Source organism: Embiotoca jacksoni, unplaced genomic scaffold (genome assembly GCF_022577435.1).
Source record: "Embiotoca jacksoni isolate LCO1_2020_lvr unplaced genomic scaffold, fEmbJac1.0.p SCAF_27, whole genome shotgun sequence".
Lineage (NCBI taxonomy): Eukaryota > Metazoa > Chordata > Actinopteri > Embiotocidae > Embiotoca > Embiotoca jacksoni.
In genome coordinates this window covers 3991879-4013976 of record NW_027185378.1, presented here as the reverse complement: position 1 = coordinate 4013976, position 22098 = coordinate 3991879, and the positions used below count along the sequence as shown (strand labels likewise).

Sequence of the window (22098 nt, the reverse complement as noted above, 5' to 3'; positions counted from 1 at the left end):
CAAAGCACAAAATAATTTCTGCAGAATTTGTCAAAACAATCTCATCACAAGATGGTATTTGTAGCTGCTCTGGAGCTTTTGATTGCAAATTGTTTACATTTTTTTCAATAATTTTGTCTCGCTGATGTTGGTATAAAATATCAAATTGAAGACATTATGTTTCCAGTGTCAAGAAGGAATATTCCGTCTTAAACGTATTGGTATTCGACAGGTTGAAATCATCACAGTCAGATGACAGCTGATAAGTTTAAGCACCAAAAGACAGAAAAAGTCTTACATTTATGTGGTAAAACTTTGGTTTATCTCTCCATGACTTCACACCCGCGAATGGAAACGTACTGTTTGAGAGGTGAGCGAATACAGGAGGAAGCTGAGTAACTCAGAGGTCTTAAATTAGGCCAGAAGATCCCAGAATGTGTCGGTAGCGTTTAATCTTGAGGTCCTCCGCTGTGTGTGTATAGCAGTCCAGATCGCTGTGATCCTTTCTGATGCCACCATATGTTTGCAGTCTGACCTCCTGGAGCCGAGCAGCCTGTCTGCTGACCTGGATGTGCTAAACGAGCTGAGCCGCAGCCTGACGCTGGGCGACGCTGCAGCGCGCCGCCTGCAACGCCTCGACCGCGGCTGGGCCAACACGTCCGCTGGAGCCGAGGAGACCTGCAGGTCAGCGAGGGAACACGGGAAGCGGGGAAATAAAATACTACACGGAGAGAGAGTAAAAATGATACAGGCATAGTGACAGAAGTTATTTATGCTTTTTAAAGGAAGAAAACACTGAAAGTTAGCCATCACAATTTTCCAGAGGGCAAAGCGTGTCTTTAAAGTTCATTTGATCAAATCTAAAAGTCCAAAGATATTTAGTTTAGAGTCATCATCAATCTGAAAAGTAGCAAATCCTCATGTTGAAAATCTGAAAGCAGAAAGTACAATTAAACAATTATAGAAATGCTGCAGATCAATTTTCTGACGTTTGACAAACTATTAATGAGTCAGATTGAATATAGTTTTGCATCTTGGAGCAAAAACCAAGAAATAAATATGATATAAAAGAAAGAACGTCCGTTTTGCACATGAATTGCCAAACAAGAATAAATATGCCTTACAGGTGGTTTATGGGACGACTGTCGGCTCAAGCAAGTTTTTACTGCCACATGGCTCAAGATAATTGTAATATATTTGAGTAGCTGAAGGGATGTTGATCACTAACGGTGGTTTAATGATTATTTGCCTATTTGGCCTCTTATTTTTTAACAGTAACTTTACATGTTCTTTAGTTTAAGACACTCCCAATAACCCTGATTTCAACAGATATCAAGGTTAGGCTTGGCGAGTGGTTTATAAAAACAAGCCCAAACCTCTCGAGGGCAATTTCTCCCACTTTAAAGTCAATTTTCAGGGTTTAGAAGTTTTAAACATACCTGAAATAAAATGTGTTCACTGTCACTTCTTTTGTGTGCAGTGAGCTGCAGACGGAGGCGTTGAGGCGGCAGAGATTTGAGCAGAAGTGTGAAAGCTGGATGTCGTTCCTGCAGAGGATGGAGGACAGCGTGGCTGCGGACGTGGCCGGCTCGTACGTCGGCCTCCGACGGCAGCTCTGCACGCACAAGGTATGAAAACATGATCGACGGTCTCACTGACGGACTGACAGAGAAACGCTCCAAACACAGAAATGAATTACTGATCTGTCCTGCTGTTTTTCAGAGGTTTCAGGCAGAGCTGTCCATCGGCCACCAGATCCTTCACTCAGTCATCACTGAATCTCTTCAGCTGCTGCGGAAAGGAGAGGTGGAGGACAGGTGAGGTCGCACCCCGTTCTAGTCAAATGATGGACTTCACCACAACACTTATATCTATGTTATTTTAAGCAGCATCCAGCTGGCTCTGTAAGCTGGAAATTTGGTCAATTTGTTTGTCCAACACTTGTGAAATATCTTGACATCTATGTAACCGATTGCCATGATGTTTGGTGCAGATATTTGTGTTCAGATGCAGATTAAATCCTATCAACGTTGGTGACCACCCAACCTTTAATCTAGGACCACCGGCTGGTTACAATTTCCACAAGAGAATTGACCGAATTTCCCTCAAACTGCACGGAGGCTGTGCTTTCATAGACATTCAGAACCACTTTCACAGCACGCTATAAACAAACATCATCGTCTCTCACAAAGAATCTGATCGTACAGACATGTCTTGATTGATCGCAGGAGTGACTTCATCCTGAAGCTGGCGCAGCTCCGAGAGCACTGGCGGGGGGCGGTGCAGCGGGCCGATCAGCGGCGCTCCCTGGTGGAGGGCTTGGTGAAGCACTGGCACCTGTACCGGCGCAGCCTGAAGAAGCTGCAGAGGTTCCTGTCAGAGACGCAGACCCTCCTCCCTCCGGCCGGGCCGCCGCGCTGCAGCCTGTGGCAGCTCCGACGCTCCCTCCGGGACCTCCGGGTGGGAATGTGCTAGAATTTGGTCTGAATTTAAGATCGGGGGAAATCTGGGAAATTGTTTTTAGAGTTTCTAAGGAAGTCAGCGGACATTGGAGAATTTATAATAATGTCACTCTACAGGGACATCAAATTCACTTTATAGCTAACTTAAAGCACAGAAACCGAGTCAAAACGAATAATTTCCAGACAATTACGAACCCAGAAATGATTTGAATCTCCATGCACAGAGAACTGTGAAAGTTCAGAAAGTTGATGTTTTATCAAATAATTTAGTCAGCTTATCTTTAACAATCACAGACACAGGGAGGATTTAAGTTATGAAGACTAACAAACAGTAGTTGCTGATTGTATTTACATCAAAGATTGAGAGTACAGTCTCTCTTTTCTGATCCTTTTTGAGCTTTTGTTTAACATGAGCAAAGAGTGAAGGGATGAAATGTGCCGTGAAATGACCTGTGTTGTGATTCGGCGTTAAACAAATAAAAATCTAATTGAATTGAAGCAGCCCGACTGATTGATTGGCTTTCTTTCCTCAGCACACAGAGCTGTTGTTCCAGAGGTATCAGGGCAGCTTCATCCACACTCTGGAGGTGGGCCGGCAGCTCTTCTCCATGGCGGACGAGGAGACGCAGACTCAGCTGCAGATGGATCTGGGAACCCTGCAGGAGGAGTGGGACAACCTGCACATCCTGCTGGGTAGAAGGCTGGATCTCACCGAGGCCATCATCAAGGTAATCAGTCGCAGCAAGGCTTGTTCTTCTAACTCTGTGTATCTGTTTTTTTGTGTTGTTGTTTTTTTTTACCTGTTCTGGCTATTAATGGAGCGTGATTTGGTTGGACATTTATTGACTTTGTGGACCTGGTTTGCAAAACTCAACAGGTTTTTGTTAGGGAATTGGCTTGAAATTAGTTATAATGGTCTGTGCAGGAAGGCTTTTAGCGCTGCAAAAACAGATGCTCTGGCTCTAGCTACACAATAAGGGAAAGAGTTGCTGCTTTCCACTATTTTATATCATTGTGATTTTAATATATTTAACTTTTGGCTTGTTGGTCAGACAAAACAAGCTAACAATCAATCAGCCTACCTAAAAAATGTGATGAGCGCTTTTATACTATTTTCTGACATTTTAAGGTGAAAATGATTTACTGTTTAATCAGAGAGATAATTAATGAAGATAATTGTTAGTTGCAGCCCTGATTGCGCCTCACAGTGAGGTTTCTACTGTCTATTTTGTAATGTTTCAATGTTAGTTTTTTGAATAGAATTTTATATATTTATATATATATTTTAGAATTATTAATTTTATCTTAACATTACAACAATAAATGATTTCGATTTTCTGAAGTCTAGTTTTGAGTGGCTTTCAGACTGAAAAGGCACTAAAAACACAGACAGAATATCAAGGAGTACAGTATAAAAGATTTGATCTGCTGTAGAGCCGTCTTTTACTGGTTTGTACTCTATTTGTTCTGTCAGTCATTTTTCTAGTATCACGTTTTATATAAATTTAATTTGGGATAAATCTTATCACATCAAAATATATGTTACATGAGACTTGGTATCACCAGATGAGTCTTTTCTGTTGGAGTTTCATGTCTGTTGGTCTCCACCAGCAGCTTCCAGTCAGTGAAACTGGAGGGTCAGATTCCACTGGACGAACAAAATCAATGACATTTTAGAAACTTGATCTGCTCGTTCACATTGTGAGGCAGTGAAAGTGCTAGACTGATGTCCTCTGAGACACTTACATTAGACTGAATGGACTACTGTTATTTAGGTGAAAGGTGAAAACGTCACTCTGAGGTTATTAGAATTCAACAAAATGAGACCAGTGTGTTATTTTATTCTGGTTTATTACAAAGATGGAAATGTGAAATTATCTTTTTTAATACAATTTTGCTGATAGAAAAACGTACGGAGGCTTTTAGGGATTGATTGCAAGGAAGAGTGATGATTCTCTTACACACTCCCACTACCAGCCTCCACTACAGCCTCGTTTAACCAATGTTAAATAATTGTACTTTCAGATCATTTATAGCATTAAAAAGAAAATAATGGTTAAAAAGTACAAACTATACAGTACAGTGCTCAATGGCTTTGTAAACCTGCCACTTTCACAAGGTCTCTTCTTCACTGCCCTGAATCAGCTGCTGGTATAAATGTCATGTCTGATGCTACAGTTGACTTTTTGTTTCATCAACCTGGACAAACACCTTTCATGTCTGACTGTAAAGACATCTGGATTGTCCATCTGTCTCCTGACGGTCTCTCGGCCTGAGAGCGGCTATGTTAATCCAATCTATTCTGATTAATGACAGTGGATGTGTTTAGGAAGTAGAAGAAAAAGGACTGTGATGGCTCTCTTCTCAAAACCAATCAGCCTTTTTAAAAAAAAAAAAAAAAAAAAAAAAAAAAAAAAAGATCCCATCACACTGATTTGAATAATTAAGGAGGGGTTTCTGTTTAAGAATTTAATTTTTTATTACGTGTCAGAACTGGGAGCGCTGTGAGACCGGAATGGCCGACAGCATGCTGCAGCTGAAGGACATGAAAACCAGGCTGAACCAGTCGATGCCAGAGTGCAATGACGAGCTGCAGAGCGCAAAGAAATTCAACAAGGTAAGCCTACAAACAGACCAAAAAAAAACCCCAAAAAATACATCAAAACGCGCTAAATGTCACGTTTTAAAAACTTCGATGTCTTTCAGAGTTTTCTGGTTGGTACAATGAAACAAAAAAACAACGCAGCTTTTCTAGTTTCAGACCGAGACAGTTGTCATAGATTGATAAATATACTTGATTGATCCCGCAAGGGGAAATTATGTTGTAATAGCAGCATAGCTTCAAATAGAGAATAAAAAAAAATAGCAATAAAACAGGCATTTCAAGGGTGCATTAACAGCAGCACACAACATGCAGAGATTAGATTAAAGATAAAGATTACGATGTGAAAGATTATTATTGTGAGGATCAATCTGCACATGAGCAGATTTCCTGTTTCCTCTGCAGAGAAGAGCTCTTTCCTTCTACTTAGCAAATCCGCAGTTTTAATAACAATCCACCGAAGCGCAAACACGCTTGGCTTTTAAAGGGAGTGGGACACGCTGATTGGTTCATTTCACGCAACGCCAAAAACAGACCTATGATTAATTAAGAGACTTAATTAAGAGACTAATTAAGAGAGTGTAATCTTACTCTAACGTCAGATAATCTTAGCACAAAGAGGTAAAAGTGGATTGGGATGTTTCCAAAATGCGCTTGCACGTTTGGAGCTCAGCTGCTAGCTGTCTCACTCTGTTTTGGTCTTCATGGTAAACTAAACTAGTACAGATCGTCTCATCTCACCCCTGCTGAGAAAGTGAATTAGTCTATTTCCTGTTCCGTGTTGTGCTTTTCTTTTAGATTTTCAGGTGTCTACTCTACTAATCTCTAAAACGGCGATTGAAAATTGTTCTCCAGTTTGTATTGGCAGAGCCTCAAGTAGAGCTTTTGATAATCCAGAGGATGCTGATAAATGAACTTTTATTGAGAAAAGACTGAATATAATGAGGCCTAAACATCCAGAAACATGGGAGGAACAGTTTGAGTGTGTCTCTTATCACATAGGGAAACAAACACTTGAGTCAAAGTCGAGTTTTGAAACAGGTTTGACTCCCAACTATCCCCTCTGACCCATCAGAGCGTTTTATCCTCCACCCCCTCCCTCGATCCCCTCCCCCAGCCCGGCCTGCAGCCTGCAGCCCGTGGCCCTTAATCCCCTCTGGGCGGGGAGAAAGAGAGAAAACAGTGACCAGAGTGAAAGGGGCTGGGCGGAGAGGCAGTAAGGAGTAGCTGTGTGTGTGTGTGTGTGTGAGAGAAGTCTGGAGGGGGGGGTCCCTGACTGTTTGTTGTGGTGCTCTGTGTGTGTGTGTGTGTGTTATGGTATGCAGGAGAACCAGGACTCCCTGGACGACTGGGCTGAGAGCCTGACGGAGCTGAGCACCATGAAGACGGACCTGTCCCAGTACATCATCGCCGACGACGTCCTGCTGCTGCAGGAGCAGGTGGAGCATCTGCACTGCCAGTGGGAGGAACTCTGCCTGAAGGTTAGTCTGCTGGGTCCGACGCACACGCTGCTGCCTACAGCGAGGGGCATCTGTCAAAGAGTTGATCCCTTCCTAACCAAACACTAACGGAAAAAAATCGACTCCTCCTCAACACTTGGTTTAGTTTGATGTAATCCCTTTTCTTCTACGGTAATATCTTCATTTAGCTGGTTCCCATACCTTTTAATCCCGCTTGTAGGTTTTTTTTCTTTCTGTATGGCAAAACATGAGAGTAGGTCACCAACTTTATTGACCTCCATTGCTAAGAATATTTCAAAATGTCATAATTGATCTTTAATCGATCGCAGTTAAATCACCACGGAGAGTCGTTTCAAGGCATCTCTGCTGCAGAGATTAATATAAAGTGCAAAAAATGTAAACATTAGTTTCACCATCTATTTTGTTCTGTAGTTTGAGTTGCACTGAATGAAGTTAACCAAAATTTGGACTCCCTATAATATAAACAGGCCTTGAAATCCATTTTTAAAATCTCTCCCGAATTTTGCATCCAGATTCGTCATGAAAAATCCCACACATGTAACCTGCAGTTTAAACACTTCATGTTTTGTCCTCATTGTAAAAAGTGTGAGAGTTTTTGGGAGTCAGCTGGTCAGGCGAAACTGTTTAACTCTTCAAACTGCTCCAGGATGAAGAGACAAAGGGGACAGTCAGCTCAGACGCTAAAAAGGCTAAATTCTGAAACTTAATTTTCTTTATTGAATCAACGATCTTTTTTTGAAAGTGCATCTAAGAGTCATCTGACATGTTTGTAACAGCTCTCTTGTCTGCGGTGTACTGTTTAGCGGAGATATGCTTTAATCTGTTCGTCACAGACTTCATTGTTTCTTGGTCATCGGCGTTAAAAGTCTAAAACCGTGAATGGGAAGTTAAGTTAGTAAATCTCCAGTGAGTCTTTAAAAGGCAACTGAAGAGCCCAACAGGTCTGGGGTGGGGTTGATGGTGAGAGGGGGGAGGTGAGGACCATTGTGGGAACGGAGGGGCAGATGGTGACAGGAGAGAAATGTTGTAATGGGTCGATGGGCTTCAGGAAGAAGAGCTGTTGTATTAAAATGAGTTGGGGAGGGGGAGGGGGGAGGCGGTCATACCGGCTTTCACTTCTCGCTGTCTGTTTGTCTTTGACTGTTTGTTTGTGTTTTTGCACGTGTTTGAACGTCTCAACTATTACCAGGAGACGGTATCAGTTACCGTTCAGTGGCTTTTAATGGGACTTTTTTTTTTTGGTAGGAAACGGAGATATATTTACATGTTAGTCTTCATTTTTGAAGCCTTTTCTCTTCTAAGTGTGAAACATATTGTCTGAAAAAGGTCTCAAAAATGCCTCCTGGCTTGTTTCAGTGTGTTTTCAAGCACGCCTTTACAAACGGCACCGGGCCGAGTGGAAGTTTAGTCCGAGTGGAAACAGTTGAAAGCTTTCTTTATTGCCCAGTTAGAAACTTTGTTTGGGATAAAAGAAGCGGTTCTCCGAGTCTTTCACACACTCTGAACCCTCAGTTCGATAAAGGTGGAAACGGTAAGCCTGTGTTGACTCGGTTCACCAGAATAATGCAAAACATGAAATACTTTTCGATATACTTTCACAAGAGAAAGAGGCTCCAGGATGGAGATACGTCATTTGTCCTGAATCATCTCCTTTGTAGTGGATGAGACAGTCCTAAATAGGGCTAAGGGCATACACATATGCATGTGCACATGTTTGTGAGTGTATGTTTTTACCGTTGCTTCTGTGTCGGTACATGTTTGTATTGTCAGTAGCCGAACACTTCACCACCGGGAAGTTGTTAAATGCTGCTCTGTCTGCTAACAGCGCACAATTCAGTGTATTTCCTTTTACGCTATTGAGCCCAACACACTCTGTGGACCTCAGAGGTATTCATGAAAGAACTTATTGATAAGAATAATTGGTAAAGCTTGGTAGTTATTGAGAGAAAAGATATTTTGTGGTACTTAAAAGTCTACCTTTTGCTCTTAACGCATGTTGTTTTTAAAGCTATCATCACTTCCAGGCCCGATCGGTGTCACATTTACCTTTCACCCTAAATGCCCCGCACCATGCTGCTCCTCCCAAATCAGATTAAAAAGGATGGTAAACTGATATGACCGGTGCAACCAACAGCATCTGCATCCATAACAATAAGACTGAGATTTGGCATAAACGGCACGACTAATCACCTTAAAGTAAATGAAGCTGATTTGATTTCCGTGCCCCGATCCTCTTTTGTGCCAGGTGTCCCTGCGTAAACAGGAGATCGCGGACCGCCTGAACGCATGGATCATCTTCAACGAGAAGAACAAGGAGCTGTGCGAGTGGCTGACGCAGATGGAGAACAAGGTGGCGCACAACTCCGACCTCAACATCGAGGAAATGGTGGAGAAGCTCAAGAAGGTGGGAGGCTAAGACGCGCTCACACTCGGCATTGTGATCACAACATATCAGATATATCAGTTTTTGCTGTGATTCCATACATTTTTTAGGGGGGGGGATGATTAGTTCACATGGAAATGTGAACAAATCATGATTTAATATAAAAAAATAAAGAGCCCAACATAGAAACCCAGGACTCGCCCCAATAAAACAACAATCCTATTGGTTTATGAAACGGGCACCAGCTGGTCAGAGATGCAAATCAGAGCTTTAGGAAGTTGATAAATGCTGTTGGGAACGAAACATGCAGCCGTAGTAGCTAAAATCACCCAAAATGAACCCACGAGAGAATTCATGAAGGCTATATATTGTATAATGAGTTATTGTTAACAACTAATCTTGATATTATTATGGACAGTCTTGCTCCAAATCCTGTCTAACACTTTCCTCTGATGAATTAACCAGGAAAGCTTTCAATCCATCCAAGATGTCACTCTTGGTTTCACTTCCAGTAGCATCAGAACAGGAAATGTCGCTTTCTCTTTCACAGCTCTTTTTGCCAAGAACATTTTTTTCAACAAGATGTTGATCTAGGAAATGTGTTTTTGGCATTGAATCATTTTCCTGCTGTGCTCTCCTTGTTGCGTCACTCCGTCAGCCTCTACAGTCTTTTAAAGAAAAATAAAAAGAAGCTGCGAGTTCCCTCCCGGCTGTTAAAGAGACGACAGCTGTTTCTGCCCCAGCAGGGCCACGCCGTTTTGTTTTGTGGTGAACTCACGGCCCCCTTTTAATTTGTCATGGTGCGTACGGGAGTGACTGTGTGTGTGTGTGTGTGTGTGTGTGTGTGTGTGTGTGTGTGTGTGTGTGTGTGTGTGTGTGTGTGTGTGTGGAGGGGGGGGGGGGCAGTAAAGTGCGATTGCTGCTGCTGAAACCAAAACTTATTGCCCTCACGGGGGTTTTAAACCTTTATAGCCGCTTGAACTTTAAATGTAGTGTTTCGGCCTGGAATAAAGACTCTCAGCAGGAGCTCTTTTACTGTCTGGCAAACATCCAAAATCAAAAGTTGCAGTGATTTACATTTTTTTTTGCCTAAAAAGTTGATTTTAAACAAGAAAACATTGGAGGGAAAATCAAGTTAAAAGTCGAGTATATTATGCTTCGCAGGAAAAGTTGAAATTATAAGTAAACAAGTTTTAAGTGACCACAAGACTTAAAAGTTAAGAGTTCTCAGTAATAGTTAATTATTTTCCTTTGTCTATATTTCAGCTGCTACAAAGCCAAAACTGGTCCTACCAATGTGTCAATTTATTTGTATTTGTAGAGTATTTACGTGTTCCTTTTATTTGTTTCTCCATCAGGACTGTATGGAGGAGATAAACCTGTTCAGTGAGAATAAAACCCACCTGAAGCAGCTCGGAGAGCAGCTCATCACCGCCAGCAACAAGACGAAGGAGACCGAGATCAACGACAAGCTGAAGGACGTCAACGACCGCTGGCAGCATCTCTTCGACCACATCGAGGCCAGGTAGGAACAGAAAGCAAAAGATGGGGGGGGGGGGGGGAGCGAGGGAGGGCACAGAGGAAGAAGGAGGCCCGAGAAAATTGTGTGTCAGCATGTCAGCTCTGCATTTGTCTGAGATCGATTTTTGCTGAATGATTTCACGAGTTTTCACGTTATTTTTATGAAAGAGTCGTGACATCTTAGTCATATTAGCTTGTTAAAATGCTTCCGTATTTAAGGACGCAGTAACTATTGGATCTTTAACATAACATCAGCAGTTAGAAGATGTTGTTAGCATGCGTGCCACCTGCTTCCTGTAACTACTTGCGTGCCTGGGTAGCATTTAAAACAACATTAGCTATCACCCTGAAGCACTGCTGAGAATAGGAAACGTTGAAAGTGTCAGATTGAAAAACTCAGAATAAGATGTCCTTTTGATTGCCCCTTTTTTATAGTAGTTTTACCTTTTACTCTTGTTACTTTGAGCCTACGTTTTCTTGCATACCAAGTACTCCGCTGTCACTCTGATCACGGCATTACCTCATCCTCTAATGGAAAATCTCACCTCTTTTTTCTTTTTTTTTTTATAACTGCGGTTCACATGACTCTGTTGATCAATAACCACAAGAGCGGCCCTTCTTGGAGAGTGACTTGCTGAGATCTTTACGTCCCCGCTTTAAAAGAGCAACAGCGGTCTTGTACTTTGTGCTGGCAGCTGCTGATGTTATTCAGCACTGATCCTACACAGGTGGAAACAGTTCCTTTGGATTACATCCTCTCGTTGTCGCAGCAGGCGGGGTAAGGTGGTTTGTGTCATTTTGTGAATGGGGATTTTTGTCAATGCACTGCTGAAAGTTCAGGTCATTTTTTTCTGCACTCAAAAGAAAGTGTAATTATGGAAGAGGCAGACTTGTTGTTTACCGCTACAGTTCGACACGTGCAGCTTCATCTGCGTGCTGCAGAGCGCAGCTGTTATTCTGCAGCCGCAGATTAAAGGAGGAAATGCGCCGAGCCGACGGAGGATAGGGGGATATTATCATTAATCCATAAGTGCAAATCTCATTCCAACACAGAGAGGAGTGGTAGCCGCGTGCAGGCAGCCGCTAAAAACGTCCACGCATCGGCTTAGTGCCACTTTACTGTTCGTATAACAGAGAGGTGCAATATGTAACGCGACTCACAGGCGCAAGTACGAGGTGGAAATATGCAGCAAGAACCCAGTGGTTGGTCTATTGTGGAGACTATTAAGTAAACGATTCTCTCATTTATAATGACAGGTTTTCCTCTCAAACTATTTCAATCTAATGTGAAGTATCTATACACTGAAGGGTTAAGTGAAAAAAAAAAAAAAACACAGCCTCTGTAATCTGTCTGAAATGTGCCATTTTTCACAATTTATGAAACCAAGACTGAAAAGACAAACTCTTTTCTCTCCTGAAAAGCCTTCGTGGTGTTACACTCGATTGTACACACACACACACACACACACACACACACACACACACAATAAGTGATACGGTAGTTTTGTGAAGAAAGAAAGAAGAGAGCTGTAAAGAACTTTGACACCTCTGAACATCAGTCCAATCATTGAATTAAGGAGGAGCAGCTCTATTAGAGCGAGCTGTCTCAGGATAAATCTGAGGGGTGATATGATTTAGAGTGCAGTGCAGTGATTGCTTCTTGTCTGTATTTTTCTGGTGTTCAGAGTTTAAGTTACTGTTGTGCTTCTCTTTGACGCATCTTGAGTTTTTTTTTTTTTTTTTTTTTTTTTTTTTTTTTTTAAATATTAGGACAGCATCATTATTTAACTGTTGTTTGGAGCATGTCTAAAATCTTGAAAACAAACCTAAGCCATGACAAACGGCTAAAGTTTTGACTTTTAATATTCAAAGTTTAGTGCTTTAAGTGCAGCTTTTAGCTTGACTATTTAACTGAACTTATAATATGAGTCTTCTACCTACATTATGCTTCGGTTTAAAGGGTCAGACTGGACATTCTGGATAAATATTTGTTCTAACAAGGTTGATCTCAGAAACATGCTTTGTGCATTAGTGGAGAGTTTGTTTTGGCCTTTATTATTCTAAAATTTAAGTAACTTTGTTTTCCCATAGTCAAACAGTGCAGTAATTATTACCATCCATGCTCTTGCCGTGCAGCAGAACGGACACAGGGTGGTGGAGGGCACGGTGATTACCGTACATCTCTGACAAACAACAGGACAGCGGGTTCAAACTGATCACTGAATCCTGCTCATCATAACTGTCTGTTCAGTGACGGAGAAAGGACAGAAAACCGGAGCGAACTGATTTGCTTTTTTCCCTAGATAGAAGATGGATAGATGGATGGATGGATGGATGGATGGATGGATGGATGGATTTATAGATACAGGAAAGCAATAAAATAATAGTAAAAAATAATAAATATAAAAATGTACAGTATATACAATAAATATAATAGAATAATTAAAGTAGATTAGATTAAAACTAACTAAACAATAGTGCGACATTTTTTTTTTGTTTTTTTTAAACAAACAAGAAAAACAGACAACGGTGTTATTGTTGTGTGATGGATTTTGCCAGAGGTGTGTTATTGTACAGTCTTATTGCAGTGAAGATGGGTTAAACGAATGCGGGTGGGGGGATGGAAGTGACTTATCCTCCGTGAGAATGTCTGACTTAAATCTGCCATATGGTGGCTGTTTAGTAACCGCGGCCACTCGGTCTGTCTCTGTTTCTCTTTCACATTTGATTCAAATTCAGCCTATTAAACTCATCTTAGCAAACATCTTTGCTAAAACTAAAATTGATAAAAAAATGATCAATCAACTAATAGCTACCCTTTCTGTGTTCACACATGCAGTTCGGTTCAGTTGGTTTGCTGCTATAGCGGTGCATGTTGAGTAGTTGTTTACCAGGTGATGCATCTCCGTGCTTCATTTTTCATCATATGCACCGAGAGAGCTGTTGAATGCAGGTTTTCCTCCATTTTATTTGAAGCACTTTCAAGCAGTTGAGCGGAGCATCAAAGGAATCAAAATGAAATGTGGTTGATTGTGGGGTTTTTTTTGGAGTCAGAGAATATTTTAATAAAACCTTTTGAGATGTTTTTTTGAGTGACAATTCAGTATTAATGGCGTCATCTCTCTAGCCTTTATGTGTGTGGACATTGCAGCAGCAGCAGCAGTGGTGGTGTTTGGAATAAATAGATGAAAAAATAACTTCCTTTGACTCCCACATTTTGAAAAACATCAGAGCTTTCAGAGAAATATACAAAGTAATGAATATGTCATCAGAAGTTCATTCAGATTGACTCCTCTCTAACCCTGGTGGCCTTCAGTGCGCATGGATTCTTCAAGCTGAGATAAAAAAAATTTGTTTCACAATATTTATTTGAGAGGAACTGAACTCACCAGGACCTCCATTTAAAGCCTAAATTGACAGAGAGGCTGAATCCACACAGACCCATCCGTGTGGCTCACAGTGGCCGAGGGTGAAGGTCTTCATTATGATTGACAGGTTGTAGTACAGAGATGTGCCCTCTGTCTTTGACAATGGAAGGGGTACTGGAGCTGAGAGGGAGCTTGACACACACAACAGTGGATTTGCCCTCCTCCCTCCCCTCCCTCCGTCTCGGGGACGGACCAGCATAACAAAGCTAAGCCCGTTAATGAGCCGCTGCTGAGGCACGAGCCTCGTCGCTGTGATGGAATCTGCTGTTGTCACTCTACAACTTTTCACAATTTTTTTTTTACACCTCTGAAAACACTGAAAACTAGTCTGATTCGGCACTTGTTAGATCTGCACTCCATTTCATGCCAAAAGCAGTTCAGGTCAGGGCTCAGTGAAGACCAGTTCTTCATCATTTTATACTCATCTTCAGCCAGAAGCCACGATAGGATTTGAGGATGCCTGCTGTGGACAGCAGTGAGGGGGTGAAAACCCACTAAGCTGATCAATGTGGGGAGTGTCCCTCCCCTCTGGTCCACTGAAGCTGCTTAACATGATCAGTGAGACTCTTCAGTATTGTCATACCCTCGCCGTTATCACCGGAAAACTATCAGAGCAGTTTGGTGTTTAAGCAACAGGTGAAGTTTAATTCTTACGTGATTTATTACCAGCTTGGAGATTTGTTAATAAAAACGTCGTCCTGTATCGGCAGATAATCAAAGCAACAAGTGTCTGTGTGTGTGTGTTGGCGGATAAAAAGTGGAGACCGGGACAAAAGTAGCTTTATAGGTCAGTGTGCTTCAGTCCTCACTTAACCTCCCACTACCCTAATCCAATCAGGCGCCACACACCGACGAAGGACACGCCCACAACACTCTGAGCCAATGAAAAAGGAGCTGCAAGAAGCGTGTTAGAATTAAGATTCTTATTACACCTGTACAGGTGCAATTTATAGAAAAAAGTAAACATTTTTACCACCAAACCGCCACAATCAGCCAAGTTAAATCAGAAATATCTAAATCTGCAGTCCCACTAATAACCAAGAGGTGCGCAATAAATCTAAATATGTTCTTGCTAAGTGGCAGTGAAGTATTGATGGATAAGTGACTCCAGATGAAAAGTGAATCAGATTCTGAATTACCCAGTTTTTTTTAATGAATATTTGATGTTTATCTTAATTATGATCAAGATGCAGTTTGTCATTTTATTAAATTAGCTTATAAAGTTGGCTAAAATTTGTTGTATTAGGTTTACATGCTCTTTAGATGGGGCATTACGCCTCCAGAAAATAAGTAATGGGCCTGCCAGACCTGCGTTTGACATCCAGGCAGATTTATTGATTTTCGATTAAATCACAAATACTTTAAAATGAAAAGCCATTTTTCTCAAATATAACCCCGCCCTAAATATCTCCCTACCTAAACCCCTCCAAACTATATTCCATGTGGCACAACATGAAGACGTTTCCCTCCCGGCGCTGCCGTGAGTCAGCGGTTGGTCCCCTGCCAGAGTGCTGCAGTACTGTGTCACTTGTTTGGATAAACGCTGATGGAGTTCAGGAGGAGCAGGTTCAGAGTCAGCGATGACTGCAGCGTCCCCCTCGGCCTTTGTCTGCGTCCCGCCTCACTAAGTTGCGGCAGATGACTGCTGAGGTTTGACTTGCCGGTGGGATTAGATGCGTTGACACTGGCCCTCCGCTCCCCTTTGTCCCCCAAAACAAACCGGGTGCTCCGTCACCGGGCCCAGCAGCTGCCAGACGAGCTGACACGAGCCTTTGTGCAGACGGTCCCTCGGCCACCGGGGGCCACCATCCACTCTACTCATTGTCTGAATAAGATGCACGTGAGGCAGATGTTTGTCTCCCCGCTCTCCTGCCTCCTCACACCTGGTACATGTACAAATTCACTATCTTTATCAAAGCAGCGTTTTGTTTCAAAGTTTAATTCCGCGTGGAGCTTTCACACAATATTGAGTGTCACGTTGTTTAGTGCTTTAAAGCAGACAAAAAAAAAAAGGAGAAACAAAGTGGGCATTTACGACCACTCTCTTTTCAAGTGGTCGTGGAGCTGGTTGTCATGGAGATGACGCTTGTGTTGCCACGGGGGTTTGTCAAGTTTGAACAAGGGATTGTGAGGCGATATGGATGGAGTTTTGTGGGAGTTAATGTCTCCGTGTCGGTGAAGTTGAAATATCGGTGTGAGTAATGGCGAATAAGGTGAATAAGACGTTTTGAGCATTTAGCTGTCACGCTCTGTGATTTCCAGAAGGTGTGTGTGTGTGCATGTTTGTGTTTATCACTTTTCTCTACCCGTGTCAGTGATGAGCCAAAATAATTCACAATTGTTACAAATCTCAGTTTACTGCTCACCACAGATGGGAGTATAATGAGTGTTTATTATTATATACAGTACGCGGGTAGGTTTCGGATATAACTGTGCAATTATTCATCAGCTGTCCACTAAAGGAATGTTTTAGGTTGGACCTGCTAATATTTGTGTGTCCCTTTAAAAGGATGCAAGAGTTAGAGTTGATTCCTCTCATACAAAGATACTAAATGCACATCTTTTTTTTTTTTTTACCTCGGTAAAAGAATTATTAAAGATATAATTGTATATATATATATATATGTGTTTTTCTTGTCAGATTAGCCTTTAAAAAGGATCATTTCTTTTCTATGTACACCAGCTGAATGAAAACCAAATATATACGTGAGAAAAAAGCAACTTATCGACTTTTTATTATGCTTGATCAGCATGAATTCTCTAATAAAAACTATGATTTTTTTTTTTTTTTTTAGTTGCTTCATGGGTTAGTTCCCTTTAAGCTCACTTGACAAACAATCAGAAAACAATTTTCTCCCTTCATATCAGTATTTTAAAAAAAAAACCCGCTTTGACTCCTTTTTTCCACGTTCTCTCTCGTGCACCTGTTGTCTTATTTCTAAATATAAAACCATTTACATAACAGACACTACTCTGAATACCAGAAAACCATCAGTTAAACAAACACAAAAAAACCCCGCCATGTTACACGTCTCGTCTCTGAAAGGAGTTTAAGATTTACTTTTGGTAGTTTATTTTTCTCTTTGTTTGCATTTTCTCGTCTTTCCTCCTTCTCCGTCACCTGCTGTAGTTTCTACAAATCGTTATCCTTCAGACCTGAATTATATCACTCGCTCTTGGTGTTCTGAAACCGAAGACGGTGGCAGATGGAGGTTGTTGTTTTGTTTTTTTTCCCAGTCTGAGGTTCCCCGCTGGTTCTTGTCCGTGTCAACAGCTCCGGCCCTCTCGGCGGTAATTTCTGAGCTCGTCTCCGATAACGGTTGACAGCTGCACCTGGAATCTGCTCCTCACCTGGACTTACTTTAATGGGCTTTTGTCTTTACTTTTGTCCCGTGCTTAATGTAGCCGGAGAGTGCCGGGAGTAAAGTCGCATCATTAGTGTTTTACAAATGGTGGTTGTTGGATCGTTCTCGGCAGAGACAGAGGCTGAAAAGCTATCAAACAAACTTCCTGCTCAGTATTTCAAAAAAAAAAAAAAAAGTTAAAGGCTCCGATTTAAGAAATGTTTTTGCTCCGGAATCTACAGAAAAATAAGAATCGTTTTTGATTATTATTAGTATTGATATTTAATTATTTAGGTCATTTTTTTATAAAGGAGCTCCCGAGTCTGTGCATCTTTGCGTGAACCTGCTACTGCATCCAGCTGTTTGTAGCAGCTGGAAGAGGAGGAGAGAGGATGGAGAGAGAGAGAGAGAGAGGAGGAGACAGGCAGAATGCGGAGCGGGGAGGGAGGGAGGGGCTAGTGCTTGCTAGCGGATGAGCATCGCCACGGAGTTAGCCTCCTCACCAGCCTGTAAGTACCCTCTTGCCCCCCCCCCCCCCGATCCCGAGCCCTCATCACGCTCCGCCACACCTTGGCCGGCGTGAGGCTGAAGAAGCAGACGGGGGTGACGGGGAGAGCAGGTCGGGGGTGTTTTGTTTTGATAAAGAGGAGAAGGAGTCCCAGAGACTGAAGGAAGGAGCGTAGGGGGGAGGTGGGATGGGGGGGGGGGGTATGGGGGGGAGGGCTTTGTCGGTGCAGGCACGCAGGCAGACGCACGCCGAGTCATTCAGAGCTAATTCAATTCAGCGTCTTGTGTGTGTTGGTATTTATATGAGCTTGGTCAGCAGGTGTGTGTGTGTGTGTGTGTGTGTGTGTGTGTGTGTGTGCGCGTGTGCGTGTGCGTGTAGCTGTGCGCCTTCAATGAGCCTTTAATTCTCCATCTGCGATCACAGCAGCATGTCCTTGATGCCGCTGATGTTGCTCTCCGCCCCTCCATCTCCTGCCACGTCCTCGCGTAGATGCTGTAGAGACACGCCACCTTGAGCTCACACCTGCACGACACAAACACATGCATGCATGCAGCTGCAGCAGCAGCAGCCACAAATAGGACAGGAACCCCCCCCCCCCCCCCCCCTCCCTCCAGGCTCGTGTTACTGCAGCATCAGCATGCAAACGCTCGTCGTATGTTTCATTGTGCAAACTTGGTGGTGGAATGAACGCAGCTTGTTGCTGCGTTTGGTCTCACTGTTGCATCATGAAGCTGTGCTGGCCGATATGTCTGAACTAGCCTGAAATGGGTAAAAAAAAACAAAAAAAACGGGTACACTGCTTTAGTTTTATTTTTTGCTCTGCTGGACATTACCATCATTATTTATGGAAATATTAACGAGGTCTATAAATCTATAAATTTGCACGGTAGTGGATGTATTGGACTATTAATTACAACACAGGGCATCACATTCCACGGTGAAGATCCCGTTTTCCCTCGTCAAGCATGATTTTATATTTTGAACATAGCTGTCCTGTAAGAATCATGTATTTCCAACTTCAGAGAACAGTTCAGATGGAAGATGCAACAGTTCTGACCACAGCAAATACCACCGAATTTGTTGCAATACACTTTGATCACAATCCATGTCTGAAAAGAACAAACTCTGATCTAAATCATGGGTTTGATTTTTTTTTTTTTTGGTGAGGCATCAAAGAAATAAATAGCAGAGAATTAGGCAATCCAAGAAGTGCAAACAAATCAAAAAAAAAAAAAAAAAAAAAAAAAAAAAACTAATATGCCTTCAAGTAGTCTCTAAAATGAAAGAGGTCCAGGTGGTCAACAGTGAGAACAGCCAGGCTTTCCTCTATCTGTCTCTATGATGGCTTAGAGGAGCACTTCCTTATTCCAGTACCCTTCAAAGAAATATGACATAATATAAACCATTCATCTGCACACAGTTGATCTATTTCCAACTGGAGATCCTCGGGGTAGTGATACATGAGCATATCGCAATAATACAAATCGCCATTAGTTTATATCAGTTTCTTGTCTCTAAGTAACAAGAAATTCCAAAGATATATTATAATAGCATCATTTAACAAATGTGTCATTGTTACATAGTTTGTCCACCAGATAACAAAATACTTTTCTTTTTTTTTTAACCGTAAAATGTCCCATTTAGTGCATGGTCATTATAAAAAGTAATAAATAAATGTAAAAAAAAAACAAAAAAACAGCAAGACATCATTTGCAAAAATATTTGTGTTAAAAAAAAAAGGAGAAAAAAAAGATGACTATTGGCTATTTTATCATGATACAAAAAAATTGAATCCAGTTTTGATTGGGGTCTCAGTCGGTGTCCATGGCCTAAAAGGAAAGCACAAAATACCATCTACTAAATCACACACACACATACACTTTAAGTTATTCTGTATTTTTGGAGCACACCGTCTGAGTGACGCAACCTTCTACATATTTGTTTAAGGGCAATGACAGACCTGGAGATAACGAAGACTCTGGATGTACCTACAGTTCACTCAGAAGCGGCCACTTAACACACACACACACGCAAGCACACACACACACACACACACACACGCACACGTGTCAACACACAGCAGTGGATATTTGCTCTATGTCTCACCGTCTACAGTCAGGTGACGTTGGACTGTCACCTCCCTCCTCTCGGCATTGTGCTGGTCTGTGTGGAGGAATGAGGTGATGTAAGTCACTGACCTGTGAAGCTGAACTGGAATGCAGCCTCTCTCCCAGACACCACGCAGCTCTCAGTCAGATGTAGGTCAGCCTGCAGCGCAGCTATAATAGCTCCCGTTGTGTTTCACAGGCGAGAATGAAAGCAGCGCTTCCCACATGCCGTGATAACCCGCCGCAGAAACTAGCGCGGTGCTAACAATGGCCACTATGAAGTAAAGTTGTGTGCGATGATGATTTTGCAGCGGAAAGCTGCAGTGGGTCGCTTTTTTTTAACTTCCAGACTTACTCCGAGACGTGTATTCTTCTTGGAGATCCTGCAATTGAATACTGAAATCGGAGTTCGCAAGCGTTGCCATGGTAAAAAAAAAAAAAAAAAAAAATCAAATCTTGCATCGTTAACCTGAAAACCCTTGTTGTCATTCAATGAATGCCAACGCAGCCGTGTTCAGCCGCTTCAGCAATAAGAATAATGAGGCACAGAAACATAGAGAAACAAAGAGGTTCATTAGATTTTGTGCTGAATGTCTGAGCCCACGTCTGAAAGATTTTAGGGATATGTTGGACAGATTCTTTGAGCAGCAAACGACAGCATTTTCGGCTTTTGATCTCACCTGTCGACCCCGGAGACCACGCTGTGATAACAGTTTTGAGATCTTATTTCTCTGCGCAACAGACCTCCATTTTTGTCCAAGAACTATTCACGGATGAACCACACCGCTGCACTGGGTGAAAAGTTCCTACATTACCATGATTTCAAGCAGTTTTTCCCGCTGCACCAAATACGAACTAAAAGCACCAATCAATAAATCCGCTGCTGAAAATAGTCCCCAACAAATGCAGCATTTCCTCTGGTTTAGTTCATACTTGCTGAATGCTACAGTTGCTAGCTGTTTCAGGATTTACTGAGCTGTAAAAAAAAAAAATTGTGTGGGGGTGATTTATATCTTAAATAAGATTTACTGGGATTGTGGAAACAGACATAAAGAGAGTGGAGATGGAGATGGACACTTTGTTGGTTAGGTCTCATAAATACAGAGAAAAGTCGATTTTGGGTTCTTCGACCCGCCAAACTTCACTGACACCTTCTGTAAGGGGCCATTTTTTTTAATTTTTTTTTTTCTCTCCGCAGGGTGAGGAAGCTGAAGGAGACGCTGGTGACGGTGCAGCAGCTCGACAAAAACATGAGCAACCTGCGGACGTGGCTGTCTCGTATCGAGGCCGAGCTGGCCAAGCCGGTGGTCTACAACGTCTGCCACAGCGACGAGATCCAGAGGAAGCTGGCCGAGCAGCAGGTGGGTGAAGGCGGAGGGATTTTGGTTTCTTTAGTTTAGCGTGCCAGCGATGAAGACCAAGACACGAAGTGAAGGAAGCTGCGGTTCAACAGTCACAAAACTTTTTTCTGGCGGCCAGAGTTCTCGATATAAAAGTCCTTATTAGTTAGATTTATACAGAAAATACGGCGCAATATTTTGTTCCTAATTAATAACAACAACAAAAAAGCATTCTGAATTAGCTGCTGTGATTCCTGCCTTTGCTTGTTTAATATCTAAAGCAATTCACCGTCATAATCTGATGGAAAAAAAATGTTGGTTTTATGAAAGATTAAGTAATGAAAACACAACAGAAAAATCCTGTGTTTCAACGCAGGAAAACAATGAGAGCTGAAGAAAGAAACGGAAACGTAAACATCGGTTGAAAAATATAATACTTGGCACTTTTCTAAAACTACCAAGCTTGAACATTTTTCAGGAAAAAAAACAGGCATAAAAATCTATTTTCCGGTTGCACAAGGTAGATTGAAGACTCCACTGAGGGACGACACCACGCCTGGTTTTAAACCCCTGCATATTACGGCCACCCCTGAGGCGTGACAAAGCAAACTAACAGACGAGTAATGAGCGCTGCAAAGTAAAATCTCTGCGAGGCCCAGGAGGAGAGGTGTTTGTGAAGGAGGAAACTGTCACGCTGAGCTGAGAGACGGTAAATGCACCGAGAGGCAGAACAAAAAAAAAGAAAGAAGGAAAAGAAAATAGACCTCAGCCTGTTGGACCTTTTGTCTGCAGTACGGCTACTTTTCAAAATGGCTAGAAGTTCCTGGTTTGAGAGAAAGTGGAGAGGTGGCGAGGTTCAGAGGGAGAAATATTCATATTACACGGCATGAAGGAGATTTTGGTCTTTCAGATGTTTGTTTCATTTCTTTTTGAAAAATCTCG

At 42.1% G+C, this 22098-nt stretch overlaps 1 protein-coding gene across 1 annotated transcript in view; it reads left to right on the top strand.

Annotated features, from left to right (window-relative positions):
• The window catches only part of LOC138204912 (uncharacterized), a 124763-nt gene that overhangs the window by 89384 nt on the left and 13281 nt on the right, over positions 1–22098 (top strand). Inside the window, 10 exon segments of the mRNA XM_069160455.1 lie at positions 509–663; positions 1460–1607; positions 1702–1796; positions 2208–2439; positions 2975–3169; positions 4933–5058; positions 6369–6524; positions 8770–8928; positions 10266–10432; positions 21015–21177. Of these exon segments, the coding sequence (XP_069016556.1) occupies positions 509–663; positions 1460–1607; positions 1702–1796; positions 2208–2439; positions 2975–3169; positions 4933–5058; positions 6369–6524; positions 8770–8928; positions 10266–10432; positions 21015–21177 (1596 nt within the window).